At 57.5% G+C, this 27,888-nt stretch overlaps 8 protein-coding genes across 8 annotated transcripts; 5 read left to right on the forward strand and 3 right to left on the reverse strand.

The window, feature by feature from the left end:
- Positions 1 to 189: 189 nt before the first annotated feature.
- SLS55_009571 (uncharacterized protein) lies at positions 190 to 1,683 on the reverse strand (the record flags this gene model as incomplete). The annotated part of the gene is made up of 3 exons (XM_066780969.1): positions 190 to 477; positions 537 to 742; positions 795 to 1,683. The coding sequence occupies 3 exons, from the start codon at positions 1,681 to 1,683 to the stop codon at positions 190 to 192; spliced, it is 1,383 nt and encodes a 460-aa protein (XP_066628915.1).
- A 774-nt stretch (positions 1,684 to 2,457) lies between these two features.
- Positions 2,458 to 4,353, forward strand: DPB2 (DNA-directed DNA polymerase epsilon, subunit B; the record flags this gene model as incomplete). The annotated part of the gene is made up of 2 exons (XM_066780970.1): positions 2,458 to 2,612; positions 2,664 to 4,353. The coding sequence occupies 2 exons, from the start codon at positions 2,458 to 2,460 to the stop codon at positions 4,351 to 4,353; spliced, it is 1,845 nt and encodes a 614-aa protein (XP_066628916.1).
- A 1,140-nt stretch (positions 4,354 to 5,493) lies between these two features.
- LYP1 (lysine permease) lies at positions 5,494 to 7,468 on the forward strand (the record flags this gene model as incomplete). The annotated part of the gene is made up of 4 exons (XM_066780971.1): positions 5,494 to 5,502; positions 5,676 to 5,880; positions 5,941 to 6,366; positions 6,420 to 7,468. 4 exons carry the CDS (start codon positions 5,494 to 5,496, stop codon positions 7,466 to 7,468), a joined length of 1,689 nt encoding a protein of 562 aa, XP_066628917.1.
- Positions 7,469 to 8,188: 720 nt separating this feature from the next.
- Positions 8,189 to 9,559, forward strand: JIP5 (WD repeat-containing protein jip5; the record flags this gene model as incomplete). The annotated part of the gene is made up of 2 exons (XM_066780972.1): positions 8,189 to 8,550; positions 8,641 to 9,559. 2 exons carry the CDS (start codon positions 8,189 to 8,191, stop codon positions 9,557 to 9,559), a joined length of 1,281 nt encoding a protein of 426 aa, XP_066628918.1.
- Positions 9,560 to 11,399: 1,840 nt separating this feature from the next.
- Positions 11,400 to 12,233, forward strand: SLS55_009575 (uncharacterized protein; the record flags this gene model as incomplete). Its single annotated transcript, XM_066780973.1, has 1 exon — positions 11,400 to 12,233. The coding sequence occupies one exon, from the start codon at positions 11,400 to 11,402 to the stop codon at positions 12,231 to 12,233; it is 834 nt and encodes a 277-aa protein (XP_066628919.1).
- Positions 12,234 to 14,483: 2,250 nt separating this feature from the next.
- On the reverse strand, positions 14,484 to 16,257 carry SLS55_009576 (uncharacterized protein; the record flags this gene model as incomplete). The annotated part of the gene is made up of 6 exons (XM_066780974.1): positions 14,484 to 14,691; positions 14,756 to 14,862; positions 14,917 to 15,108; positions 15,161 to 15,366; positions 15,425 to 15,519; positions 15,566 to 16,257. 6 exons carry the CDS (start codon positions 16,255 to 16,257, stop codon positions 14,484 to 14,486), a joined length of 1,500 nt encoding a protein of 499 aa, XP_066628920.1.
- Positions 16,258 to 17,889: 1,632 nt separating this feature from the next.
- Positions 17,890 to 18,585, forward strand: SLS55_009577 (uncharacterized protein; the record flags this gene model as incomplete). The annotated part of the gene is made up of 1 exon (XM_066780975.1): positions 17,890 to 18,585. The coding sequence occupies one exon, from the start codon at positions 17,890 to 17,892 to the stop codon at positions 18,583 to 18,585; it is 696 nt and encodes a 231-aa protein (XP_066628921.1).
- A 1,075-nt stretch (positions 18,586 to 19,660) lies between these two features.
- Positions 19,661 to 27,886, reverse strand: SLS55_009578 (uncharacterized protein; the record flags this gene model as incomplete). Its single annotated transcript, XM_066780976.1, has 6 exons — positions 19,661 to 20,548; positions 20,629 to 20,702; positions 21,343 to 21,957; positions 22,164 to 25,885; positions 26,610 to 27,197; positions 27,255 to 27,886. 6 exons carry the CDS (start codon positions 27,884 to 27,886, stop codon positions 19,661 to 19,663), a joined length of 6,519 nt encoding a protein of 2,172 aa, XP_066628922.1.
- Between the last annotated feature and the right edge of the window lie 2 nt (positions 27,887 to 27,888).

Below are 27,888 nucleotides of genomic sequence, written 5' to 3' on the forward strand. Positions count from 1 at the left end.
TTTTCTACATCCGGAGGATGGCTTCTGAGGGCTCTGGCTGGATTTTGGTGACGGCATGAGGGATGCTTCGGCTTGCCCGGCTTGCTCGAGGCGTTGAAGCCGCTTGAAATGAACGCCGTCCTTGCCCAAAGATCGTCCATTATGTGCATAGAAGCCAAATTGACTTTTCCTACCAACTATAGAAACCGTCTAAGCATCCTCCATCTTTGTCTTCTTCTCTCTAGCCGGGTCCTCGGGAGCCTCAGATTTCCGCTTGGTGCCGGCTGCAGACCCACTACCGGCTGCGGGCTTCTTCCGCTTGACAAGTCCCGAGATATCACTTGCGGCCTCAATCTTCTTCTTCTGCTCTGCTTGCTCCTCAGCCGGCGCCTGACCAAGCAGCTCGCCCAAAATACCCGAAAGGGGGTTGGACGGGTCGGCACCTGCAGGGTTTGTAGGAGCGGAGAGGGAGATGGCAGGGCCACGGAGTTCAGTGAGCTGAACTCAAAGTCAGCGTTCGTTCTGAGAAGTTCGAAGTGATCGGTAGCTTGACTTACCCTGTTCTCCATATCTTCGATCATCTCTTTCACGTCGGTGATCTGTGCCTTTGCTTCTTCGGCCTTGTCGGCGGCAATGGAGGGTAGCGCTTCCTCCTCCTTACTTACGCGCAGGCGGCAAGACTCGATAGCTACCTCCATCTCTTTGGCGGCCTCTTCACGCATGTCTTCATCGACCTTGGCCTCTTCGGGGTTGACCTTGCCACCTATCAAACTGTTAGCATGCTTGGTCAAATTTTGGAAGATGCCGTAGCATACCAGATGCCTCAGCCTGAGCCTGAGCCTCGCGGACCTTGGTCATAGACTGAAATTCCAGAGCAAGCGAAAGCTTGTAATGGGCTTCCGCAATGAGCGATGACTCCTTGGGTAGGTACTTGTCCTTGAGAGCGAGAGCAGCGCGGAAGTCCGAGACGGCATCAACGAAGTTCTCGTTCTCCAGACCAATCTCTGCCTGCAAATCGTGCGTGTCCGCCAGCTTCTCCATCACCTTGCGCTCTTCAGGATCAAGCTCTGTTGCAGGAGCCTTGCCCTTGCCCTTGCCGCCATCAGACGTATCCCGCACCGAATTCTGTAGCGCTTCAAGCTGACGCGACAGCAGGACGCGCGCGACATCGAGGATCTCGTAGGCAGTTGCAAGGTCATCTTCGGGGTCGTCCGCGCCCTCTTCCTCACCACCCTCGTCGTCTTCCGACTCGGTGTCCCAGTTCTCGTCTCCAACGATCTGGAAAAAGGGCTTGCTCTCCACGGTGGGGTCCGCCTCAGACTTTACGCCGTCCTTCTCTTCTACGGCAGCCTCGACAACCTCCTCGGCCAACTTCTCCTCTTTGTCCGGCAATGTCTCGGCTGCAGCCTTGCTCTTCTCATCCTTCTTCTGTTTTTTCGCGGGCTTCTCATCGCTCGCGACGCGCCCGCCGAGCACGTCGCTCTTCGCAATGGCGACTTTGTAGAGGCAGCGGCCGTAGCGGAAAAGAAGGTCGGCGTTCTCAGGCGCCATTTCGCCGTTGAGTTGCTCCTGCACCTGCGCAGCTTCCGAATAGATGTCGGCGGCCCCATTGTAGTTTTTGAGCGAGTACTGCAGGTTTGCAGCCGCGAGCAGCTCCTCCAGCGGGCTCGGGCTAGATTCCTCGGGGATAGCCTCGGTGGACATGGTAATCGAAGAGTTGCAGCAGACCGTGAGGGCGATCGATGTTATTGGATAGACGTGCTGATTGACGGCTAAAATGGTGGTGCTGGCGCAATCCGAGGCGACGAGAGTGCGGAGAGCTTCGTGAGCTACGGGCGCGGAAATGTTGCGACGGCCAAGAGCGGGCGCCGCGTGTGACGCGTTTTCGCGACGCGTCTCCCGGGCCCATCTCTCGTCGCCGCGCCCGCACCACCGCATGTCTCCACCACCAATTCGCCCATAATGGCCTCCATCAGTCGCCGCGCCCTCGAGGCCGCCTCGGATCCTGTCCCGTCATCCTCGCCGGCTTTTGCTACCCCGCCGGTCAATCCTGCGCGCCCGCTGCGCACCGCGCCTATTCCCGCACCGCCTGCTCTTAAGCCGACCGTTCTCCCAATACTACTCCCGCCTGCAACGTTGCGACCTCTTGCGTTCAGAACGTTTACGAAGAAGCACAACTTGACCTTGGCGTCTCCCGCTCTTGCCGCTCTCGCAACGTTCATTGGAAGACATTGTGGCTCAGGCTGGCGGGAAGAGGGTCTTGCTGAGCGTGTGCTGGAGGAGGTCGCTAGATCATGGAAGAAAAGTAGCGGCCCGGTAATCGTTGATGGCGATGGCCCTCTTCTCAAAAGTATATTGAAGACGTTAGAGGGATGCATGAGCGGTGGTCGGGTGGTGCAAGTCAAGGGCCCATCTTTGACCAGAGATACCAGCTTCAAGTTTGGAGACGGCAGCGGAGCAAATGGTCGGCACCCGCTTATGGAGAAGCAGGACAGTTTTGGCATGAGCAGTTTGAACGTTGCCGACGACGAAGAGGATGATGGTAGCAAGGATCCTAGGGACTGGATGAAGGTCATTGGCGGCTTCGACCAGCCCAAGATGGTGTACAACGTCGCTAAGAAACATTTTGACAGGTACGGATAGTGTGGGATAGGCTGAATGCAGTCGGTGCTAACTATGGGCAGATCAACAACGAAGCCAACCCTGTTCCCAAATCCTACGACCAAGACGGAAATGTTTCGTCAAAGATACCACATGATTCACCAGCGGCTGCTCCGAAACGAGTCCTTTCAAACACCGACTTTCGCAAGCCGGTCTTCCATACAACGCACCGCCTCCGTTACGACTTCACAGACTAATAAGATCACTCCCATCTCCAATTTGCTAGGTCGGCACGGGTCCACCCACCTTCTGCTAGCCCTGCTCACCGTCTCGCCTACTGGCACTCTTGCGTTGTCAGACCTAACGGGAAGCATCGCATTGGACGTGACTCACGCGAGACCCATCCCCGAGGACGGAGCATGGTTTGCACCTGGCATGATTGTCCTCGTCGATGGAACGTATGAGGAGGACTACGGTAACCCACACTCTGGATCAGCATCCGCACTGGGCGCCACCGGCGGCATTGGAGGAACCATTGGCGGAAAATTTGTCGGCTTCTCCATTGGCCACCCTCCCCCAGAAAAGCGGTCGTTGACACTAGGGACTCCGGATTCTAGCACGGTTGCCAATTCAAATGGCGGCGTGGTCGGCCCTGCTTTTGGATGGACCGACTTCCTCGGGACAGGATCTGAAAGAGCTACGGGGGCCAGGATGCGGAGGATAGAGAACAGACTGCTGACCACCGACTCTTCTACCCATCGCCAGACAAAGATCGCCATTGCTGCGGACCTCAACCTCGACAATCCACAGTCTTTCACCGCTCTTCGCACCCTTCTCTCCACCTACTCTGCCCTTCCGATACCCGAATTCCCACTTGCAATCGTCCTCATGGGCAATTTTGTCAGCTCTGCTACAATGGCCGGCGTTCCCAATCAAGGAAGCATCGAGTACAAAGAGCACTTCAACGCCCTCGCTTCGGTGCTTTCCGACTTCCCGCAGCTTATTGCAAGAACAACACTTGTTTTCGTCCCCGGGGATAATGATGCCTGGCCATCAGCTTTCTCTGCTGGGGCTGCGGTCCCGTTGCCAAGAAAAGGCGTACCAGAGATCTTCACAAGCAGAATTCGACGTGTTATTCAAGAGGCGAACCGAGAGGTGGGGGGTGCGGGGAGACGGAAAGAGGGGGAGGCAGTTTGGACAACAAATCCCAGTCGGCTCACGTGGTTTGGAGTCCAGGGCGAGATGGTACTCTTCAGGGACGACGTTACAGGCCGACTTCGGCGCAGCGCCATCCGGTTCAAGAAGCCTGGCTCCGAGGAGGACGAAGATGAAGAAATGGATATAGAAGAGCACCGCGACGGCAGCCGAGAAGCAACTGTCGCGTCTGTCATGGAGCAGCCAGACGGTGGGGCTGGCGAGGTCGCCATGGACATCGACAAACAACCGCAGACTAAACCCCAGGAACAACCACTGGACCCTGACACCCTGACGGCCCGGGCGCTAACGCGTACGCTACTGGACCAGTCCCACCTGTCACCGTTCCCTCTGGACGTGCGGCCTGTGCACTGGGACTACGCGCATGTTCTCGGGCTGTACCCGCTGCCGACGTCATTGGTGGTAGCGGATAAGGATGCCCCGGCTTTTGCTTTGAAGTACCAGGGTTGCGCAGTCATGAACCCGGGGAGGATCGTGGACGGCAGGAGGGGTGACCGGGCAAGATGGGTGGAGTTTGATGTGAAAGAGGGCAAAGGAGTGGTAAGGGTCGAAGGCTAGACACTGCCCCAAATTCAACACTCGACTGCAATGCCGAGGTCCTTTGCGCCGATGCCGCCGCCACGATTCTGAATTGATGAGCCTTGCAGAAGCCCCGATGTTGCGGTCAGTCACAGCCATGCATTCCTCTGACTCATTTTTGTTATCATCCCCAGATTGACCAGCCAGCTGGTTCAGGCGAGGGTCCGCAAAATGGCTGCACGAGATCCAGCTCGTGCTGATCATCAGTAGATCTGCCCGAGCACCGCACCTGCAGTGGAGAAAACCACCGGTGTTAAGGCCACCCTCGGGGAAATTGTGTCGCCCGAGGTACGACTGACCGCGCGACTGATGAGACCCCGCATCATAACGAAACCGGTTTGTCGGACTCCATTTCGCTGTGAGTTGCCGGCGGAGAGAGGATGGCGACGCGGAGCGGCAACGGAGGGACAAGCCGGGATCGGCAGTTAGGCGTTATCGATATACAGAGTCTTTGCAAGGATTTAACCACTCCCGCACTCACACCACCGCATCCCGCACGCTACTGCGGCCGAAAGACTCAAACTGCAGAATTTTCTCCAATCACGCCTCGCCGCCAGCCCTACCCGCTCAGCTCCCGCTCGACAGACCCCGAGCAGCTGACGGATGAGGCAGGTTGATCACGACCCATCTGGAGCCGCCGTTACCTCGCGCCGTACCATCGCCGCCAGTCCATCGTCGTCACTCCATCGCCGCCTCCGTCGCCGCGGAAGAAGGCTACGCTGCGGCCGCCACTAGCGGCGCCGTTGACGCGCAGCTCGCAGCTCGCCACAGCTCGGGCCGGGGCTGACTTCGGGCGGCGCCGAGCTGGTCGGATCTCGCGAGGCGCCGCGAAGCTTTCGACAAGCCCGCCACGCCCAGGGCCGACAGTACGCAATTGAATCACGCATATCAAAGACATGCAATCGCGCCCCGGCGGAGCGGTGCGCTGAATATGTGCTCGCACCGGCCAGGAGCGAGCGCCTGCGTCGCTTACAGACGACGATCTCTGGGGCGTAAGCAGCCGTGCGAGCGTCTCCTCCGTTTTGGGACGCGCGACCCACTGGTGTTACATGAGAAAAACCATCAACGCTCTGGCCACGACCGGCTGCCGACGGCTGACACGGCTCAATTTTCGCGGCAATGGGTCTAGTCACCGGCAGGTTTTTATTCATAGGCCCGTGTGCTCGCCATGTAGCTTTAACTTGCCGTTAGCTGTCAAGCTCGCTCAACTCAACTCTTCTTTCTCTCCTGCCTCGCGACCTCCTGCCGTTAGCGGTTTCCATTACCACACCACTCACGTGTCTTTTGTCGCTACTGGCTAGTCGAACACCACCACCATGGAGCGCCAGGACGAGAAGGCGATCGATGCCATCCAGCCCAGTGCCGAGCCCAAGAAGACCACTAACGATGCGACCAAGGAGCTGCCCGGGAGCGAGGGCTCCTCAATGGACCTGGAGAAGCAGCTCGAGGCCCAGGAGAACCTGAAGAGGAACCTGAAGAGCCGGCACTTGCAGATGATTGCCATTGGTGAGGACTGCTCCTGATCCTTGTGGCCATCCTCCGCGTTGCTAAGACCTCTCTCCACAGGTGGCACCATCGGCACGGGTCTGTTCATTGGTAGCGGAGAAGCCATCGCGGAGGCCGGTCCAGCCGGTGCCCTCATCGCTTATGCATTCGTCGGTTCCATCGTCTATTCCGTCATGATTTGTCTGGCAGAGATGGCTACGTACATCCCTGTTTCGGGTGCCTTCTGCCAGTACGCCGCGCGATTCGTGGATCCCAGTCTGGGCTTTGCCATGGGCTGGATCTACTGGTTTTCGTGGGCCATCACGTACGGTCTTGAACTTACCGCAGCTGGTCTCATTATCCAGTACTGGGACGACAGCATCTCCGTGGGCGTATTCATTGCCATTTTTTGGGTGGTCATTACTGCAATCAACTTCCTGCCCGTCAAGTTCTACGGCGAGCTTGAATTCTGGTTTGCGGGAATCAAGGTGCTGACGGTCTTTGGCTGTATGTGGTCCATGCTCGAACTACTCCGTTGCTTTTTACTGACTAGCTTGAAGTCGTTATTTTTGCCATCTGTGTTGATGCCGGAGTTGGTCAGAACGGCTACTTGGGGTTCCACACCTGGAGCAGCCCCGGTGCGTTTGCCCCCTACCTGCTGGAGTCCAAGGGCGCAACCGCCAAGTTTGTCGGTTTCTGGGCCGTCCTTATTCAGGCTGGCTTTACCTACCAGGGTACTGAGCTGGTTGGTATCGGTGCAGGAGAGACGGCGAACCCGCGCAAGACTGTGCCCGAAGCCATCCGCAACACTTTCTGGATGATCCTGCTGTTCTTCCTCGCCATTATTTTCTTCGTCGGTCTGCTCGTGCCCTACGACAACAAGGAGCTGGCGCTTGGCGGCGATGATGCGTCCTCATCCCCCTTGGTCATTGCTGCTAAGCTTGCCGGCATCCCCGTGATTCCCGGTCTCATCAACGGTGTCTTGCTCACCGTTGTCCTGTCCGCTGCCAACGCCAACGTCTACTCCGGTTCCCGTATGATCATCGGTCTTGCGGACGCGGGCTGTGCGCCGAAGTTCTTCGCCAAGACCACCAAGCACGGTGTTCCCTACTGGAGTGTCGCTTTCACCGCAGCCTTCGGCCTTCTTGCTTTCATGAACGTCTCCAGCAGCGGTGGCGAAGTCTTTGACTGGTTCATGAACATTTCCGGCGTTGCCGGCTTCATCTCTTGGGGCTGCATCAACGGCTGCCAGATCGCCTTCATGCGCATCCTCAAACTGCGCGGTATTGGCCGTGAGTCACTGCCGTACACCGGTTGGGGCCAGCCCTATCTCGCATACTACGGCCTCTTCTTCAACATCCTCATCATTCTCACCCAGGGCTTCACGGCCTTCATTCCCTGGGACGTTAGCAGCTTCTTCGTCGCCTACCTCAGCTTGATCATCTTCGCCGTGCTGTACTTCGGCCACAAGATCGTGTTCAAGACCAAGTTCGTCAACCCGCTCGAGGCCGATATCGACACGGGCAGGTTGCCGGCTGAGACGGAAGTGTGGGAGGAGAGCAACGACAACTTCTTCGCCAAGCTCAAGTGCAAGCTCAGGGGCCAGTAGTTTGCTTTTCGCCTGAAAGAGGTCGGAGTTAAAGAGGGACGTTTTCTTTATTAATGTTGACAAAAATATGAAAGGGCGGATCTAATGTGGATGACTTCACGGGTGTTCTGGAAGAACAAAAAAGAGACAAAAGTCGGTTTTAGCGCGCATGGTCGGCAATTCCCGGGTTTCTTACTATCTTCGCTGTACGATATTTACATACGTGTTGGTATGGAAACAACAGAAAAGACGGCGGGGCTGCTTTCATATGGAATGGCAAACAAAAGTCATGATTCAAATCTGCTGCTTCTTGCGTCGTGATCGGATACATACGATGTGTGATGCTTGCTTGTTCTAGCCAGAAACTTCACATTTGCTTAGTGGATTAGAGCAGTGAGTGAGTTAAATTGTGGCGTTTGTGAGTTAGCAACTTATTCAACGGAAGGGGTAGAAGCTGCAAGAGAGTTTGAGGCAGCTCAGAATTGGGTGGTTATGTAACACGACCCCCTGTCACTTTGCTGTTAGTCGCAATCCGTCTCGCGGCGTTCAAAGTTGCCTGTCGTCTGCGCTTTACTTTTTAGATCGCCCTGCAGCGGCTGAAAGCAGGGTCGCAGCTCGCTGATTGGCCGACGCCAACGACAGCTCAAAACTTCGGAGCTCTGCCGACGACAACCTGCCTCCAAACAAAATCCTTTGCACCCTCGGCCGCGCAAGCTGGGGACAGGGAAAAGAAACGGCGCCATGTTCGACACCATCTGCAACCTTCCTCTGAGCTCCGACCTCTTCGCCCAGGCCATCCACCCCACGGAGCCGCTCGTCACCGTCGGCCTCTCCGCTGGCCACGTCCAAACCTTCCGCCTGCCACCCGTCGCATCCGACGGAGATGACGACAGCTCGGTCGAAGATGCGGCGGTCGCGAGCGAGAGTGGATGCGGCCAGATCGAGACGGCGTGGCGCACGAAGCGGCACAAGGGCAGCTGCCGCACTCTGGCGTACAGCGTAGACGGCCAGGCCCTGTACTCGGCCGGCACCGACGGCCTGGTGAAGGCCGCGAGCAGCGAGACGGGCCAGGTGCTGAGCAAGATCAACGTGCCGCGCATTGGGTACGTACACATCCTTTCCAGCCCTCCAAAACAGCCATTGAATGTTTGCTTCGAGCTTCTTCTATTGTTTTGCTAACGCCCAATTGATAGCAACACCAACACCGAGATCGACCCGCCCTCGCTCCTCCACGTCCTTTCCCCGCAGACGCTCCTCCTCGCCACGGACTCCTCCCCGCTCCACCTCTTCGACCTGCGCGAAGACCACAGCTTCCCGTCGCTGCGCGCGGCGGCAACGCACTACCCGCACGACGACTACATCTCCAGCCTGACGCCGCTCCCGCCGTCGGCCGCCAGCACGTCGGGCTTCAGCAAGCAGTGGGTGACGACGGGCGGCGCGACGCTGGCGGTGACGGACCTGCGGCGCGGCGTGCTCGTGCGCAGCGAAGACCAAGGCGAGGAGCTGCTGTCGTCGCTGTTCGTGGGCGGCCTGGGCAAGCGCGGCACGTCGGTCGGCGAGAAGATCATGGTCGGCGGTTCGGGCGGCGTGATGACGTTGTGGGAGCGCGGCGTGTGGGACGATCAGGACGAGCGCGTTACGGTCGATCGCGGACCCGGCGGCGGCGAGAGCTTGGATGTGCTGGCCATGCTGCCGGAGGGCGTGGGCGCCAAGGGCAAGGTCGTCGCGGCGGGCTTGGGCAATGGGCTCGTGCGCTTCGTGCGCATCGGCTTGAATCGCGTCATTGGCGAGATCAGCCATGACGAGACGGGCGAGAGCGTTGTCGGGCTGGGCTTTGACGTTGGCGGACGGCTTATCACGGGCGGCGGACAGGTCGTCAAGGTGTGGCATGAGGGCTACGGCGGTGCTGGAAACGACGACGGCGAAGACGCGACGGAGGGCGCGAAGAGGCCGATGGACAGCGATGATGAAGACGACAGCGACGACGATAGCGATGCGGATAGCAGCGACGACGGGAGCGACCGGAAGCGCAGGAAGAAGAGGAAGAGGTCCAAGGGCAAGGATCAGGCCAACACCAAGGCGGTCGTGCAGAAGTTCTCGGGCTTGGATTAAGGAGCGCACGACATAAAAAAATGACGGAAAAGCAATTGGTTTACGACGGAGCATTGGCTAATGGCCAGGTGTTTATTACTCTGCACATAAAGATATACCCCTGTACACAGCAATGGATGGCTGGAACTGATGTTGCTGCGAGAGGCCGTCTTCACCGAGCGCCTATTGACTACCGAACTCTATCATGGGTTCCCCAAGAGCCTACATTGTGTTGCCGGTCGCGGGTTAGCTCAAAGATCTTCTTCTCCAGATCGTTCGGGATGCATAGCGTATGCCGCTGGTCCTCGGGGTCTTCGTAGTAGACGAGGTTGTTTCGCAAAAAAGAAACGTAATCCCCATTTTGGTTTGGCTCTGCTTCCTCGTCTTCCCTTTATTCGATCTCAAGAGAACTGCTTTCGGCGTTGAGGCTGGACGAGATCCGCAAAGGCGGCAAGAATCCGAACACCGGCGCCTTCCACCTCTCCAACTCGCCTTCACCTTGGCATCGCCGACAACACGGTCGATTTTGACGCCTTCGCCGGCGAGAGTACAATACAGCATAACCTGGCGTTAGAGCACATTCCGGCACGGCGCTTCGCCGAGGCCGCCGTTGGACTTTGATCCAGAACCAGTTAGAAGACGATGAGCAGCCTTACCAGTGGCCTGCAGGCAAAAAGCGGCGATTCGAGTTCAACCCAATCGAAGACGATTAGCCACCTATGCGTCTCCCTCCTCTGCCCACGGCCGCCTTTTTAGGAATGACCTTATGGTATTTACGCATGCCTCTGCCGCCTTCCGCGAGGACGATTCGACCGAGAATAGAAGGTGATGCAGCGCCGCTTTCCGCTATTCAAGGTGGTGAAGAAGTCGATAGTCGCGGAAATGATGGGAGTCCAAAAGTAGCTGGAGATAGGTCTACAGAAGATTGACGTCCTCCTCGCAGACCTGCCCGCGGCTACCGCCGAACCTCGCCGCCGCCGCTGCTGGAGACGCCCCGGTTTCTTCTGTTCACCAATTGTGACCATCCTCTCTTCTTCGTCATTAAGAGGCTCCGACGCGGTAGACTTCCTACCAGATTTCTCAATTCACCCCGAGCTGAGGTTGAGCTTATAAGCCTCGGCGGCTACCAGCTCTTCTACGCTACACTGATCTGACGCTTAAAGAGCGCATAGTAGGCAGGCATTCTCTGGTGAGGCTAATAAAATATACCGATAATGCTGCAAACGCAAAAAGATCTGGGGCCCGGCCGGAATCGAACTGGGGGCCTCCAAAAAAGGGAGGCCTACAGCTGACTTTCACGTGGGGCCCACTCGCACCCTGTGATCGCCCGCTCGTACGAATGTACTAATAAGGAGTTACAGCTTTAACGTGGACCTCATGACTAATAACGTTTGGCGGTTTGGATTATATACTTACCCCCGCCCCAACACCAATGCTGGAGACGACAACACTAACCATAGACGAATTGGTAACTAAGCAATCTCGCTCAGCAATGCTTGAAGGTGTAGACGAGCGTCGTATGTATGGATTCATGCTCAATGCTGCTGTAAGCTGTGATGAGGTACCACCCTCATATCGCACCTCACCTCACTTCACTTCAAGATCTTGAGCCGTCCCGACCTGCTACTGGCCCTACGTCACTTGCTCTTTCCTGAACAGCCATCGCTCTTTCCATAATGAACATTCAAGCCGGCACCGCGGCGCTCGTAGATATGCCCCCAGATCTTCTGCTACTCTGTGAGCTTTCTCTCTTTGGCAGCATCACCACACCTCCACCGCGTCCTCGCTCTCGCCCTCGCCGCTACCTCCCCGCTCCCTTGCGCCTGCTGCCGCGCCTTCCGCCTCTTCGCACCGTCTCGCCATGCCCCGCGAAAAGGCAGATTTCGATCCCTTTCCGGGCGAAATCGCTATCTGGCTCAATCACGAGCAAAACCACCGTCCGGCTGAGAGATACGCGGCCGCAGCATGCGCGCCTGCCTCCCAGCGCCGCAGCCGGCTCTTCCGCAACACATATGTTGCATTTACGGACGGATCCGCCGGCCGGCGCGCAGACGACCCTTCGGGCAAGAACAAGTGGTGCAGCGCTGGGGCTGCGTGGCGCCTGTACCCGCGCCAACACTGGCAGACGCGCGGCTGGCCGCTGTTCGAATGCGGCAAGAGCCATCTGGCCGAGATGATGGCGATTGAGAAGAAGCTGCGCGCAGCCGTCGACACCATCGACACCCTCCTCGCCGACCTTCCCGCCGCCGCGGCCGCCGCCCCCGCCCAGTCCTTCGTGGCTGCCCTCGTCCGCGCTCGTGCCGCCGCCGCAGCCGGTGTTGCTCTCTCCCCGCCGGACGCCGCCCGCTTCCTCCTCTTTTCAGACTGCGAGGGCGTCCTCCGAGCCCTCAAGACCCTCCGCCGCGGCTGCCTCCTGCCGCTATCGTACCCGCCCAGCCTGCTCGAGAACATCTGCGCGCTCGCGGCGCGTCTCGAAGTCCGTGGCGTGCGCGTGGAGCTGCGCTGGGTGCCCAGCCATCGCGGCATCACCGGCAACGAGCTCGCCGACGCCGTCGCCAAGGATAATCGCCCCGATGTCCTGGACCCGGCCGGGTACCCTGCGCCGGTGTCCAAGTCCCAGAAGAGAAATCGGCGAAGAATGAATCTGCTGGTGGTTGGTGGGCCAACTGGGGGTGCTGGGGACGAGGGGAATTGATGGGATTTCGTGGTTTCTTTTTTCTCTTTTCTTCTTTCTCAGGTATTTGTAGCTGCCAGAGCCGCCGCCTTGCTAATTTCCGGGCGGCTTCAAACGGCCTTCTTTCCAGCTGGCTGGAAAGGGGTACGCGGAGCTCAACGATGTTTGGTCTTGGTGGTCTGCCGCGGTATGCACCCGTGGAGGATTTTCATGGCTGGAGTTCGAGAGTGGGCAAGTTGGGGGGCTCTGCTCTGGCGTCTTGGTGTTGGAGAAGGGGGAGGATGGGATTTGGGATTTCCTTTTCAATGTAGACCCTGTTTCCGCCGCCGTTTGGCAGGCCTTCACCCTTCACGAACGTCCCAAGAGGGCAAGCCGCAACTCCCAGAGCCCAACGCTAACTCTCTCAGACAAACGACAGCAGCACCAGCTACGGATTATGGAAGAAGCGATGGCTGAATGGACTTATGAACCATTTGGAAGAGACTCGAAGAACTCAGGCAAGTTTCTGTACCCTATTTCGGACACTGACAAGTTCAACAATGTTGGTTCGAACAGGAGTGAAAAAGCGAATGTTACCGTGTACTAGTGCTCCCATACCACAGAATTACCGCTGTCACAACTTTCAGACATACCCTATAACTCGCACACGATCCGGAAACAGTGCGCCTCCCGTTGGAGACACTTCAGCACTAAATATGATACACCGGGCATGACAGCTATTGAACACTGCCACTGAATTTCCAAGACTTCAAATTCCTGGGATAGTCGTCATGGATTCTTGCACTCTTTTCGCTCCACACAAATCACTCACAAGTGGAGTAGAATGAAGTGTCACACTGGGCAGAGGGGCTTCACACACATCAACACCAAGAATTGTAGCTCGGACTCTGTCATCCATGAGCATCCTAAGAACCGAGCCGGAGGTGCCTACAAGAACAAAATGGTACTGAACGACTGAGTTGGCATGGTGTTGCTTTTCATCATGGACACCCCACGATGCGCTTCATTATGAATGATAGATGGCAATACCCATCATGACCAGAAAAGTTTAGTCGAGACACAGACAGTCAACCAGTGAATATCTTTTTTCATCACTGAAACAGCATTAAACACATTTCTTGACAGCAGAGGTTGTAAGTATTGAACAACAACCGGCGGCCTCAGAGTACGTCTGTTACAGTTGTAGAACGGACAAGAGCGTCCCAAAGCCTTCTGCCCCAAGCATTTCCGTTGCCCCGAAAACCCGTGGAGGCCAAACGGAAGTGCTTTTATAACCAAGCAAAAGAACGAAGTCGAACAGCCGCCACAACAGAGAGTCGACATCACGCGCCCATGAGCACCCGCACGGTCGCATCACGAGTGCCCTTCAGTCATACCGGACTGCACCCTCCCTCCCCCATCAGCCGCGCACCACCAACCCACCCGACTGGCTGGCCGGCTGGCCGGCCGGACAAAGTCAGCCGGGGCGCCATCAATCCCCCGCAAAAGCTTAGCCCATGCACCGGTCGCGGCGATTGGTTGCCACCACGCGCGCATAAGCATTCCCAAAGCCGGCAGATCAGCCGGCCGTGTGGTCCAGGCCCCCGGGTCTGCCTACATACCGGGAAAAACGGGCGAGGAAGCGTGAGTGCCGTTGGTGCAGATCATCGGGTGGAGCAGGTGGTGGCTGCGGCGGTTATGCGTGCCGCGTGTATGGCGGCATAGGTATAGGCGCCGCGCGCGTCATATTGCGGGCGGGGCGGGCTTTTGGTGCGCTGCACGGGTGGGACACGGACAACTGAGGTATATATTCAGCGTACGCTTTTTCTTTGCCGTTGTCTGGACGGCCAGCGACACGGAAAGTTCAAGCACGATCAATCACTTTGATAACTAGTTTTTGGAAACTGCTTTTATTTCGTGACGCTAGGAATTTGTCACTTCGTTTGGTGAGATGGAGAAGTCTGGGTACTGAGCGAACCCTCATTCTCCCGGCCACGCGGCTTGCGAGTAGCAGACGTTTTTGCTGCATTTCCGTATTCGTGTTCGTTGCTGGCGCGCAGCATCGCTATTGTTCGATGGTGTTCGGAATCTTCCCTGTCATGCTGAGTCGCAACTGCAAACATCCCGCTCGACGTTTTGAAACTTCCAGAACGTACTACTTTGAGAACGTGTTCTGTACTGTCATCAAACCAAGTCCTTACAATATTGCCTGGGAAGTTTCATTGTTAAGTCAATTTTGAACAAGCGAGTCTGCAAAACGAGGCGCCAGTGCCCCCATAGTTGTATACCCATTCAAAGAGTGTGCTCCGCCTTCTCAGGCAGCACCTCAGACTTCTCCGCATGGCCGACCGAGCCTTGCCGGATCAGATCCTCGAGGCCGACTTCGCGATTGACCTCCCTCATGCGCTCCTTATCCGCCTCCGCAGTGCCCTGGCTTCCAAACAGAATGTCCATTTCTTCGAGCGTCAGGTTTTTGGTTTCGGGTACGTAGAGCCAAATGCTGTGCGCGGGGATTAGCTGACTCCTTGGCTGCATTGGTGGAGGATATGCCGGAAGAGACTTACAAAGCGGCGCCGCCGAATGTCAGGAGGCCGAAGAAAATGTAAGTGCCATAGGTCATGCCGGTGAGCATGTCTGGCGTGACTTGACCGACAATGAAGTTGTTCATCCACTTTTAGATTTTGTCAGTGGCGAGTATTTGTGGAGGCAAGGGAGGATAGCATACGTTTGAACTGGCGCCCAGTGAAATACCGTACGGACGGTTCGAGAGAGGCCAGACTTCAGAGATGATGATCCAAGCACATGGACCCCAGGAGTATCCGAAATGGATGACGAAAAGCCATACCATGACAACGGCGGCCCAGCCAGCGGATTGGTGGGTCTCCCATTGGTCCTGGTTCTTTGCGACAATAACGGCCTGAAAGGTGTTAGTTATTGAATAAATCGAATATTATGAATGAGGGGCTGACAATTATGATATGGCACGTCGCCATGCCTAGAGCTCCGACAATGAGGACAGGCTTGCGTCCAAGCTTATCGACGTACATGACCGCTGGAATGGTGGCAATGAACATGACAATGCCAACGACACCAGTAGCCAGGAGCGAAACAGTGGTAGACGACATTCCAAGCTTGTTGAAAATCTGCGGAGCGTAGTAGAGGATTGCGTTGATACCTGCGGTGGCCCTTGTCAATGCTGTGGTCTTTCAATACTTTAAGGGACAGAAACGTACCGGTCCACTGTTGGAAGAACATAGTCACAGTAGCAACAATTACACGGCGGAACATTGGCTTAGACTTGAAGAGAGAGCCGATAGCGACCCATTGCCTGATGATGTTAGTCTCGGTCTGGGGCAAGATATAGATGCGCTTACAGCTTGAAGGTGTTCCACGCTGTGGGTTCTTTCAGGTGAGGGAACTTCTCCGCCAAGGTCCTCTTTTCGAACAAGGACTGGGCCCTGATTTCTGCAAACTCAAGCTCGATGAGGTCATGGTCCTGCGAAAGATTACGCAAGCCGGCGAGGACAGAGCGAGCCTCAGATTCTCGACCATGGTGGATGAGCCAACGCGGGGAAAATGGCATGAAAATCATACCAATGCCAAGGATCACTGCAGGAACAAGCTGCAGGGAAAGTGGCAACAGCCATGCCGTGTTATGCTGACCTTCCCCGGTACCGCCAATGTAGTTGCATCCGTAGTCAATCCAGAAAGAGATCATGATGCCAAGCGTGATGGAAAGTTGTTGTAGACCGACAAGGGCGCCACGAACTTCCGGAGGTGCGATCTCAGCGTTGTACATGGGCACGATCATGGACAAGGAACCAACACCCATTCCGGTAATGAACCGGCCTCCCAGGATCGAGTGGTGTGCTCCCCCAGCAGCAGCTGTAGTTTGTACTACAACGCCGATGATGAATATGGCCACGTTGATTAGGATGGCGTATTTCCGGGAGAGGATCTCTGCAAGGAAGCTGCTGTAGAGAGCGCCGAACCATGCGCCAAGCTCAAGGATGCTGGTAAGCCAGCCCATGCGTGTAGAATTGTCGTCGCCGGTCCAATGGGGCATTGCTTGAGAGGCGTTAGTTCCAAACACAAGACTTTTTCAAACGAAGGCTTACTATTATCAAACGAGGTCATGGTCAGAACACCACTGAATACTCCCTGGTTGTAACCGTAAAGGAGGCCTCCGAGGCAGGCAAAGCAGGCAATTCCGAAGACCTTGATGTTCTTCACCAAAGCGAGAGGGCCAGCGGAGCCAGACAACTCCTGGCGACGGGCCAGGGCGGCCGAGTCGAACTGCGACGCAGAGCCACCGCCGATAGCCATATTTGTCGAGGAAATCGAAGAGAGAGCACAAGACTCAGAGAAGTGAAGCGGGAGGCCAGGGCGGCAGCTGGGGTCTGCGTCTGACACGCATTTTATACATGCGCGCGATTCCGAGCCCCATCTCCGGGGTCGCAGAAGTGCAGACGGGTTGGATGCTCACCCCGGTCGTGCTCACGTGGCGGATAAAGTGGGCGGGTAAATGAAGGCTTAGCTGGGCAGCGCTCAGACGGGACGACGGGCTCGCGGCGAATAGGATGCGCGACCGGCGCGTCGAGGGTCGTGATTTGCTGAAGCTGACACCGGAGGCTGATGCGGGGCTGCACCCTTTTGCCGGAATCCTGCGCTGGATCGGCGCGCGCGCTGAGTCGTCGTTGTGTTGTGTGGTCGGAGATGAGGACGAATCGCCGAGCGCGGCCGCCCGTTTCCCCGCGGGGAAGGAACAACCCCAGACCCCGAAAGAGGAAACCACGAACGTCGGCGACCGCTGTGGGAACGCGTTGGACAACCTCACAGCCGGCGACATCCAAAATTTTGCGCAATTATCGTAATCTATCGCAGTCGTTGTGGAAGGAGCAGTGCGCGTCGAATCGGCCGCGCGCAGGTTCGGGCAGTTGAGCGCGTCGCGTCCAAGCGACTGGGGAAGTGTTACTGAGGTGAGGACAAACTACCTCTCCAGAATATCTCGCATGACTCTCGATGGATCTGATGGACAAATGGTGGAGGTGGTGTCGTAACATGCGTTTCCACTGCTTGCACGTGGATGCGAGTTTCAACCGCGCACTGCGACTGCACAATCACTTCCATAGATCGCACGATACCAACGATATCTCCAAGCATATGCATTAAGGGCTCTTGATTGAGCTGCAGAGAGACGCGTAGTTGAGCTTTATGTAGCAATCCAGTCACTTTGTTGGTCAAGCAGCAGCCCAATGGCTCGTTGGCTATCCTGTCGCAAGCAGAAAAGAAACCGATGCGCACATGAGCAGCTCCAAGATGGTACATACCACTTCGGACGTTCGAATATACACCCATAGTTTGTGTCGACATGTTTGCTTGCTTTGGTGGTCACCCAGAAGAAGGCTCAAAAGGCGCCAGTTGTGCGCGGAGACACTTCAAAATATGACAAGCTAAAAGCCCTTACGAAGCGCTCAATCTGGTCAAGACGTTGCCAGGGCAGCTACCTCGCTTCGCCCGTGCAAGCACGTGCGCAGCGCAGCGCAGCGCGGGCGTCTATAAAACCTCACCCAGATCTTCCTCCGCCGCTTCTCTCACCAGCACCGCAGCCACATCGCGACGTAAGTATCCAGCAGCTTCCACAAGCGCACGCTCGCACAGCTTCTAACACGGTCAAACTCCAGGAACACAAATCACAATGGCTGCCAACATCACCACCGCCCTCTTCTGCCGCCTCGTCGCGGAAGACCGCATCATCTTCGCCGACGACCCCGTGACCTTGGCCGAGGCCCGCTTCGAGGATTCGAAGAACGAACCAGCCCGGAAGGTCCTGTGGACCGACGCGGCCGCCATCGGCACCACCGTTGGCGTCGCCGTCGTCTGGAAGCAGGACTTCGACGCGGGCCTGCAGAGGTTTGCCGCGCCGGGGGAGCAAGAGTGGACGGAGCACTACCTCGTCAGTAGGGTGTCCCAAGGCTCAGGCAGCGGTGAGCAGGAGGCCGTCTGGATGGCCCTAGGGAAGGGCGAGGAGCTTTTCGTGCCGGGCACGGTAGGCGACATTGTCGTCTACACGGACACGAACATACAAAGCATGAAGAGCCCGAGAACCATCAACGGCCGGCTGAATCCGTTCGGCGGCCCCGCCACCAAGGTCGCCGTCCGGGCCGTGGAGCTCGCCCTCAAGGGCTTCACGGTCGAGATCAAGGCCTGCCCGGGACATATGGCCATCATGGGCAACGAGCTTGCCGACTACTGGGCCAGGAGGGCCATCGGTCTGGGCCACCCGAGCTACGCAAACTCGGCGGAGGACCGGATGCGGGCCAGCGAGGCAGTGAGGCGGCGCGACGAGCGCAAGCGCGGTAAGTTGCACCTCTTTCCACCGTTGAGGAACTGAGATAACTGCGATCACAGAACTCGCAGGACTTCAAGCGGCGGAGGAATTTTATTTCGTCACCGCCGCGCAACAGCGAGAGCGGCAAACCCACCCTAACGCCGACACCACCACCACCCTCACGGCGGCCGCCACCCCCGCCATCACAGACGCGACTCCCGCGCTCACCGAGGAGCAGAAGCAGCAGCAGATGGAGGCCGATTTGGCCGAGCTCGAGGCCTTCGTGACCGGCAACGAATGAATCAGGTCTGGGCGGGACATTTGCAAGAGGAACGAGGAAAGCGGCTGGGCCGGCAAGAGGAGGAACACCAGCGAACGGCTCGCACTTCTACGCAGTGCTGGTGACTAGTAGCCCGGAGCTCTGTATCTTACGAGCCATGATGGGTGAAGCTAAGACGAGCCGAGGGTCCACCCTCTTGGGGTTGGTCGCAGTAGCGACGTACGTAGACTTTGATCATTTACATATGAATTGATCCTTCACCTACAATCCATCAGTGCCTTGCAAGCTTCCGTAGTTCTCACCCACACGAGATCTTCCTGCGATCACGTAACCGCGTGTGGATTTCTTCGATGAGCGGCAGAGATTTCCCCATCGGTCTTCATACGCCACGATGCTTGGCATGGTGTTGAGGCTCTCCTCTTCTTCGGCGACTCCTCCGGCGCCCCCCTCCAGCGCCATTTACGATACTTAGTATAGGCTCTCATAGAGATCTTAAAATGAAGACAAGGCATGTCTACGCCTATTTTCTATTCCTTGCTTTTGCTTATCAAGCGCTTGCCGCTTGTTGCGACTCCAGCATGATATGAAGCTGGCCTGTTCCTCTCTCAGTGGGAGAGAGTGACCGCACACTACCGTAAACGAAGAAAACAGCATTGCGTCAAGAGACTTGGGTCACGCCTTATTTGGGGAACATATTTGTCTCAGAAAATCTGAATTTACTAATTTTACTCATCTCTAAACAGAGACCAAACTCCTTCCTCGGTGAACAGTGCAGTAGGAAAACAAAAGTCCAATCGCTCGTGCTCAGATTAGACTTCTCACCCCAAAACCCAATCTCTCCAATGACGCTCTGCGAGACTAAGAATCAGTCTCTTGCTCGCTCAAATTATCCGGGTCCTGCTCCTCCATCAAAGCGCGATGCAAGCGATCCTCGCAACCGATCCAGTCCCACCAATCATGGCACCGAGCGCAAGCACCGTCGCAGCGACAAAGCGGCGGAACAAGCGCGGGCTCGGTCCTCTTGCCCCTCGGCTTGCTCTGTACGGCATACGCGCTCGACACGAAAGCCCTCTTAAAGTAATCCACGTGCTTGTGCGGGTGATCCGGCGTCTCCAAGCGCCAGTACTTGACCGCCCTGACGAACAGGTCGCTCGCGATCTCGGCCGGCAGCGCGCCCGACAGCTCCTTCAGCCTGTCCGTATCCCACGTCACGGCCGCCATGTCGACGGCCAGGTCGCGCACCCGCGCCGTGTCCGGGCTGTTCTCGTACACGAACGCCAGAGCTTCCGGGCTGGGCACCGCCGGGTCCGTGTTGCGGTAGGCGCCTTTGGCGGCGTAGATGAGGAGATACTGGGTGATTTCGTCCTGGAGGTCGGGCATCAGCAGCCGCTCCGCCAGGCACCAGAGCTTGAACAGCGCGTTGGCGTCGACGGCGGAATCGGGAGCAAGGCTGTTGTCTGGCGCCTCCTCCGCGGTGGAGTCCTGCGAGACATTGTCGTCTGATTCCGAGGGGGGATCCGAGTAAGCTTCCTGCATGTCCCGCTCGTCGAGGTCGCTGTCGTTGTCTGCCGCACGGGTGTCGATCCACTTGACTAGTCGCCAGACTATGTCGGGTTCGTCCGTAGGCAGAGATACGACATTGGTTTTGGACTCTTTGAAGCCTCCGTTCAGCGCTTTATCGAAGAATGGGCTAGCTCCGGTAAGTAGGTGCTTCGAAACGTAGATCGGAACTTTGTTGGGACCGACCTCGAGGGTGGTAAGAGGAGAAGTAAGATGCGACATGCTTGCTTGGGTCGAATATGATGTCGAGAGTAAGGGTGACTTACAGCGAACCGCAGTTTATATAGACGGAAATCCTTAGTATATACGAACAGCGGCGTGTCCATTAACAACGACATGACTTATCATGTGTTAAAGTATATAGAAAGCGGGTTTAAACACCTCTTTTCGGCTGTCGATGAACTATAAAAGAGAGGGTGTTAGTCGGTGTTACCACATTCGCCATCGTTAGTTTGCATGCAAATGGCAATGTAAATTTAATGGTGAAGCAGGATGATCGATAGGTGAAGGCTGCTGGTGGTGCTTTATAGCACCACCTGGTAGCAAACTACGCTAGTCCTAATCGATCTACATGAAGCAAACAACCCGCCGTGGCCTCACAAAGGGAGGCCTGCCTGGCCTGCCGGTCAAAATTAAATATTGCCTTATATCGTCGCATGGATTGTAAACAGACCTGATATCATCCAAGGCTCCAACCATAAACTTATTATCCAGCTACGCTACGGTCAGTGCATTCCCACTGCCGCGTCACTACTGATATTCGGCACTCCGCTTCACCGAGGATCAGAAGAGTGACCTCAAGGTAAAACGTTGTGATTACTTCAGCCGAAATGCAACGTAATTAGAAGAGACAACGCCCCAAAGAAAAGACCATACTAACCCAACGACTTCGCTCGAGCACTATGCTTATCGTCTAGATCTCAACGAGTACCCTTTTCTGACTGGAAGCTCCGGACTTGGCTCTGGACTCGGCGTCCTACTCCTAGACGTCCTTGGTTCCTTTCTCCCTGTCTTGACAGCCCCATCGCCACTAGCGAGGTTGCGCTTGCCAGCCGTACTTTTGCGTTTCGGCTTCGCAGCTGGGGATTCTGGGACAGCTTCCCTGGAGACCTCAATCGTCACCGTCTTCTTGATACTGGCCGACCCTTTGGCCTTTCCGTTCGGCTTACTGCGCTTCTTCTCCTCCGGAACCTCTTCCTCCCCTCTCACTTTCTTGTTAGAACGGTACGTCTCGTCCGCCTTACCCGCGCGCTTTCTCTTCTTTCCCGCTGTTATTTCCTCCTCAAGCTGCTTGGCGATATTCTGCTCCAGCTCCATGGCGATCCTTTGCTCCCTCTCCTTGTCGGAGATGTCCTCAGCTTCGTCAACCGCGGTGGGGTTGTAGGACCTAGTCGACCGCGATGTCCTCCGGCGCTTCCCTGTTGTCGCTGTAGAACCCTTCGTCTTCTTCCTCCCCTTCTCCGCCTTCTCCTCATCTGTCCTCTCGATGATGATGGCTTGCAATTGCTCAATCTCCTCCTCGTCATCACTGTCACCGCTTTCCTCAGCGGCGGAAATATTGGCCTGATCCGCAAGCGACGGCCTCCGGAAGCTCCCTCTCCTTAGCCGTGGCAGTAGTACCCCCGAGGATGGCGTCATCGCTTGCTTCTCCCTGCCCGCGACTCCCCGTCTCCTCTCAAGCAGACCGGAACAGGCACCTAAACGGAACATCTTGATTAGCAAGCGGCAAACCGAACAAGAACCAGCCTCGCACAACAGTTGAAGCGGGCGGGCCAAAACACAAACGAGGCGATCTACTCACCCTCGCCCAAGCCGTCCAACGTGGGACGATCCCGTCCCTGCCGCTGCGGCAGCCACTCCCTCCCCTCCTCCCACCGCTTCCACCGCCTTTCCTCCCGCTGCTCATCGCGCTCTTCCAGCCGGCCCCTCACCCGGTCCTCCAGCTCCAACGCCCTCTTGACCCTCTCCCAGAACGCCGTCAACGCCGCCGACGCGCCGACGACCTCGCCCCACTCGACCTCGATCTCGGCGACCGGCTGGCCGGCGGCGATGGCGCGGGCGAGCGCGGGCGGGATCGTGATGCCACCTTCTTCGTCCCCCTCCTCGCTACTACTAAATATTCTAGCAACGGCGACGGAAGACGACGACGACGACGACGACGAAGAGCGAGGAGGAGGAGGAGGAGGAGGCGGCGGCGGCGTCAGAGATCCGGCGGGCAGGGGCGGCGCGTGGCGCCGCAGCGGGGCGGGCGTGTACGGCGGCAGCCCGTGGTGGTAGCCCGAGGAGGAGGAGCGAAAGCGCCCGCGCATCGCCGCGTAGCCGCCGGCGGCATCGTCATCACTCCGACCCGCGGGCGTGTACTGGCCCAGCCGCTGCCGCTGGCTGTTTGCGCCGGGGCGGTGCAGCAGCAGGGAGGAGGACGAGGACGAGGGGAAGGTTGGGCCGAGGCTGGCGCGGCGCACGCGCTCGTTTTCTTGGTCGTCGGAGAGCGCGGCGAGCAGCTCGTCGGCGGTGAGCCGGACGGGCGGGGCGGGCGCGGGCGCGGGTGCTTGGGAAGACGGCGACGTGGAAGAGATGGGTGAGGCGGTCGAGAGCCTGCGGCGGGTGCGGCGGCCGCGCGGGGTGGGTGCAGGACGACGGGACTGCGAGGCGCGGTGCAGACGATGCTGCGGCGTCGTGTAGGACTCGTCGAAGATGTTGGACGCGGCGCTGGAGTCGGGGAACAGCTTCTTCTTCTTGCTGCTGCGACGGTGTGTGCGAGGAGCAGTGGAAGGGGACGACGGCGGTGGCGCGCTCGCTGACCGCACTCGTCCGATGCCCGCGTTGTATGCGTCGGACAGCGCCTGCCAGACCTTGCTGCCAATCCCACCGCTGCTGCCGCTGTACTGCTCCTCCCCGTCTGCTCCCTCGGGGAGATACTCGTCACGCATATCGCCCGCCCCCCTTGCTCGTTGCAGCGCGCGCAATCCACCACTATGACTATCAGGCGCGACAGAAGCGCTCCTGCCCCTTCCAATCCCCTGCCGCTCATGCGCCTCGACGTGCACCGCAAACGCAGCTTGCGACAGGTCCGTCAGGTCCAAACCACACGTCGGGCAGCTGTGCTGGAAGCCCGCTTGTTCCAGAGCCCACTGCACTCCTGGATGTGTGGCTTGCGGCGCACCGATCCGGCCCCTGAAGTGCTTCATGTAATGCTCGGCGTACTCGTCCGGGGTGGTGATGTAGAGGCCGCAGTCCACACAGTCGGTGGGGTCGAATGGCGGGAATGCGACATCATCGGGCTCGTCGACAGTCGAGGCCCGTTGGGGGCGTAACCAGCCGGACAAGGTGCCGGCGACGGCATTGGGGATGTTGGGGATGCTGAAGCTGCGAGCCCGGTGTAGGACGGAGCCGAGTCTCGTGCCTTCAGCTATCTGCAGCGTCGAAAACTGCTTAGCCAAAGCTCTATAAGAGATGCCGGGAGAGGCGGCGGGTAAGAAGGGGCGACTCACTTTCGGCACTGGGATCAAGTACACCTCACTCCCCGTGACGTACTCCAACCACGCATCCATCATCTCTTGAAAAGTCTCCGGTTTGACCCTCCGATCCACCCAGATGCAGTCGTTCTCCGACCTCGCGCCGTCCTCCGAATACACCCTCAGCTCGACCTCGTCCTCGGGTCCCTGCAGCTGGCTACCCAGCAGCTCCTCCGCGATGCGCCAAAAGTCCTCATACTGCGCGCGCGCTCGATCGGGACCCCACGTACTGTCCGACCACCTCCACACGCGGAACCGCCGCGAAGTGTCGGGCAGCGTGATGGTGCCGTCGGCATCGAGCCGGCCGTCGTACAGCTTGATCTCGAGGAAAGGGGACTCGTTTCCGAACAGCCCGCCATCCTTCGGCATCATGAATGCAGGGCCTGCAAAGCCACCACCGAGATCACTGCTCCCAGACGGGCCGTTGGGCAGGTCGAACCTGACCTTCGATGGCGTGCGCCGAAGCTGCGGCGATTCGGAGCTGCGACGGCGCGGCGGCGGCGCGTCGACCATCGTATAGTCGCCGTCGAAGTCGCGGAAGAACAGGTCGTCGTCCACGAGCCCTTCGCTCGAACCGCCGACATCAAACTGCCCCGTCGAACCCCTCGGGCTACGCGGCGATGGACCGGGCTGCGCGGTGCTTCCGGGAGACTTTAGGATTCCGTAACCGGGGTTCGCTTGGAGTAGGCCATTCGAGGCAGCCGTGTAGCGGGAGGGGACGAACAGGCTGCTGGAGTCATCGCTGAGTTCGCTCAAGGTGCTGATTTTCCTCTTACTGACGATGTTCCCAGCCGGCAGCTTCCCGGTCCAGAAACCAATATTGTCGTCGCGTGTCCAAGGCTCGTTCCCGGAGAGTGGCAGGAGTGGCAGGCCATCGTTAGCGGCGATGGCTAAGTGGTAAGCGACCGTCTTGACGGCCTTGTTTTGAGGCCACTCGCGCTTGGGAGGCTTGTCGGGAGCGGGCCCTCCGCCGAAATGTTGAATTTTTTCTGCGTTCTTTTGCCAGACGGCAAAGTCTTCGAGGGTTTGTGCGATTCCAGCGATGCGGAGGTTGTTTTCGAATTCGTCAATCAAGTGAGCCACATCTGCGTCTGGATTTTCAGTGAGGTGGGGAGGGCACTTGTAGTACGTGCTGGACGAGCCCAGAGGAAACTTGAACCGCCACCAAGGCGCGGAGTCCTCAACATTGTCATCGTTAGTGAGCCCGTCCTCAGCGAAGTCATCCTCCGTGAAGTCATCCTCAGGCAAGTCGTCCTCGGGGAAGTCATCCTCTGGGAAATCCACCCCAGCGTCGTAGTCCTCGTCTGAAGAGTGATTGTTCGATTCAGAAGAACTATCAAACACATCATCGAAATCGAAGTCATCTACCGAAGTGCTTGCTGCTCCAGGTTTGGACATGCGAATGGATCTTCTGGGCCGAACGCGAGGTGGTTCGTAATCGTCGAAATATTCGCGTGCCCGGTGAAGCTCGCCCGCAACGTGCAGGTTGTCGGCCTCCAACTGCTGACTTGCTCGCCTCGAAGCGCATGCGTCCATGTAGCTTGCCCAGTCAAGGTCGCCAGCTACCCTTGGGTCGCCATCTTTCTTGACATCTTGCCAAAAATGATAGGTGGGAAGGTCATCCCCTTGGAGCGTGATGAAGAATAGGTTCCTCTCTGGCTTCGCCAAGACGTTGGGCCGCGTCTCATGGTCCTCACGAAGGTGATCTGTCCGATAGGCATATTCAATGCCGGCGTCTGGTGAATCTTGTGGATCGTAGAGCGTGATAGCGCCGTCATGGCCCCATTGATGACTGATTTCAGCCGCTGGTGTTATTTTGCAACCCACCAGGAAATTTAGAGGCTCGCCCTTTTGAATCTTTGCCACCATCTCAGGAGATGGACGCTTGACAATGGGTAGAAGAGGAAGCTTCACTGGACCTCCTCGACCGTCCGGGTAAAGGATGAACTCCCGTTCGGTGTCCCATTGAATCGGAACTTCGAAAGTTGCGGACTGATCATGCTCAGGGCTGGATGGGTAACGTTCGCAGAGCTTTAAGTAGCGTATTCTGAGGTGAGGCTTTCCGTCTGCTGGGGTGTCGAACATGGAAGCACGACGTTCCCTATGTCGTTGCCCGTCGAAAAGAGAAGCTTCCGATTTGTATGTACCGGAAGACAAGCTACCCCTGCGGTTTGCCATCGCGAGTGGCAGTGAGTCAAGTCGAAGCAACGCTGGTGATATTCAGATTGGTTGGGACTCAAAAAAGTTTGACGCGACAGAGAGAATAGAAAGGAAGCAGACAAGAAAGTCGTTTTACCGCACTTTCATGTTGCTTGTCATTGAGGAGATGCTCCCGGAAGACAAAGCAATGCGTTCTGATGTCGCCTTTGACGTCCCGCATCGAGTTTGCAACGAAAGCACACAAAGCACATCACTCACTGCTGAGTTCTGTTCGCGGTCATGGGAAGGGAGTTATCGTCTCCATTGTAGGGGAATATGTCGCCAAGCGCCAAGCACTTGGCCTTGCATTCCAGCTGCACCAGGTCGAAAGCAGCCATGCACTGCACTTACAAGAGATGAAGCCGTCTCACCGTCGGCTAATGCGCGATTGAATGGTCGCTAAAAATATTGATTGCTCGAACCAGGGTCTAGTATCATAATGGTCTACTACAGACGAGTGAAGCGTTAAAACTTGGTTCCGCAACGACGGCAGGAACAACAAGGGCAAGCGCAGCAATCGGGATGGGACTCACAGTTCGTCCTTTTCCACTGTTCTCTTCCGCTTCGCGCCGTTCTTCTCTTCATCCGTATGCACTCCGATGTTAGAGGCAGGGGCGGTGTCCATGAATCCCTCCAACTCCATCCACTCGCAAGCAAACGCGGTCACCAGCTTGGCCCAGTCCTCCACGGTATCGAGGTCCAGGTGCTCTCCATCGTCATCCATTTCGTGCCAGACTCGGGGGAATGGCGTGGGTATCATGTGCAGAATCTCTACTCCTCTCATCATGAATGGAAGGTGGTCGTCCGACACCATCCCGCCCATAAGCGCGCTAACTTCCTTATCAGCATCGGGCAAGAATGTTGGCTCATCGAACTTCTTGGTCCCGGTCTTCTTAGAATGATGGTTCGGCGAAGACTTGAGCTCTCCCAAACCACGCAGACGCTTCTCAAGCTTAGCCATAGCCTGGTACGCCCAATGGGTGGTTTGAAAGTACGACGGTATCCTGGGGCTGCTCGCGCCCAACAGATCGAGCAGCACGAACAGTTGTATCGAAGAAATGGCCGTCTGGAAGGTCGAAACGCCAGGGTGATGGGTGGCCTCCCAAGTTTCGGCCAATGCTCTGGATGTGTGTTAGCTATCCCCTTGTCCATGCATAGAACTTAGACCGGAAACCCACCTCGCACCATACAGCGAATCCGTATCCGTCCAACTCAAGAACGCCTCTTCGCCATCCAGCAGAATGATCTGTACACCTCTCTCCTCCTCAAGCCCACCCTCGCCCACGCCCTCCGCCTTCATCTTGTCCCACTTCTTCGTCAACGCCGCGTCAATACTCCTGGCCGTGTGCATCAGCATCGCACACGGCGCCGCGCTATCGGTCGCGCCAATGAACCCAGGCGGCGTCAACTTGCTATCATAATGCGCCACGAGCGCCAGCCTGCCCACATCGCCCGGCCGCGCCCACGGCGGATCCCTCGTCGCAATCACATTCACGAACGTTATCTCCTCGCCATTGCTCGTCGGGGTCGTCGAGGTCGAGTTGTGCAGCTCGAGCCGCCAGCCGGGCAGGGTGTTGGTGAAGAAGTCGACAAAGTGCTGGCGCACCTTGGCGTTGCCGGGCGTGCCGGGCACGCGCGGGATGAGGATGGGCGCGAGCAGGGCGCCCTTGTGGATGTCGAAGTCCTGCGGCGCGGCGGGCAGCGCGGCGAGCGTGTCGTCCGAGAGGGCGCTGTAGGCGTGCGAGAGAGGCGCGAGGCCGGCGGCCAGTAAGAGGGCGGCGCCGCCGACGACGCGCGAGAAGAGTTTCATGG

Source organism: Diplodia seriata (genome assembly GCF_021436955.1).
Source record: "Diplodia seriata strain FDS-637 chromosome Unknown scaffold_10, whole genome shotgun sequence".
NCBI lineage: Eukaryota > Fungi > Ascomycota > Dothideomycetes > Botryosphaeriales > Botryosphaeriaceae > Diplodia > Diplodia seriata.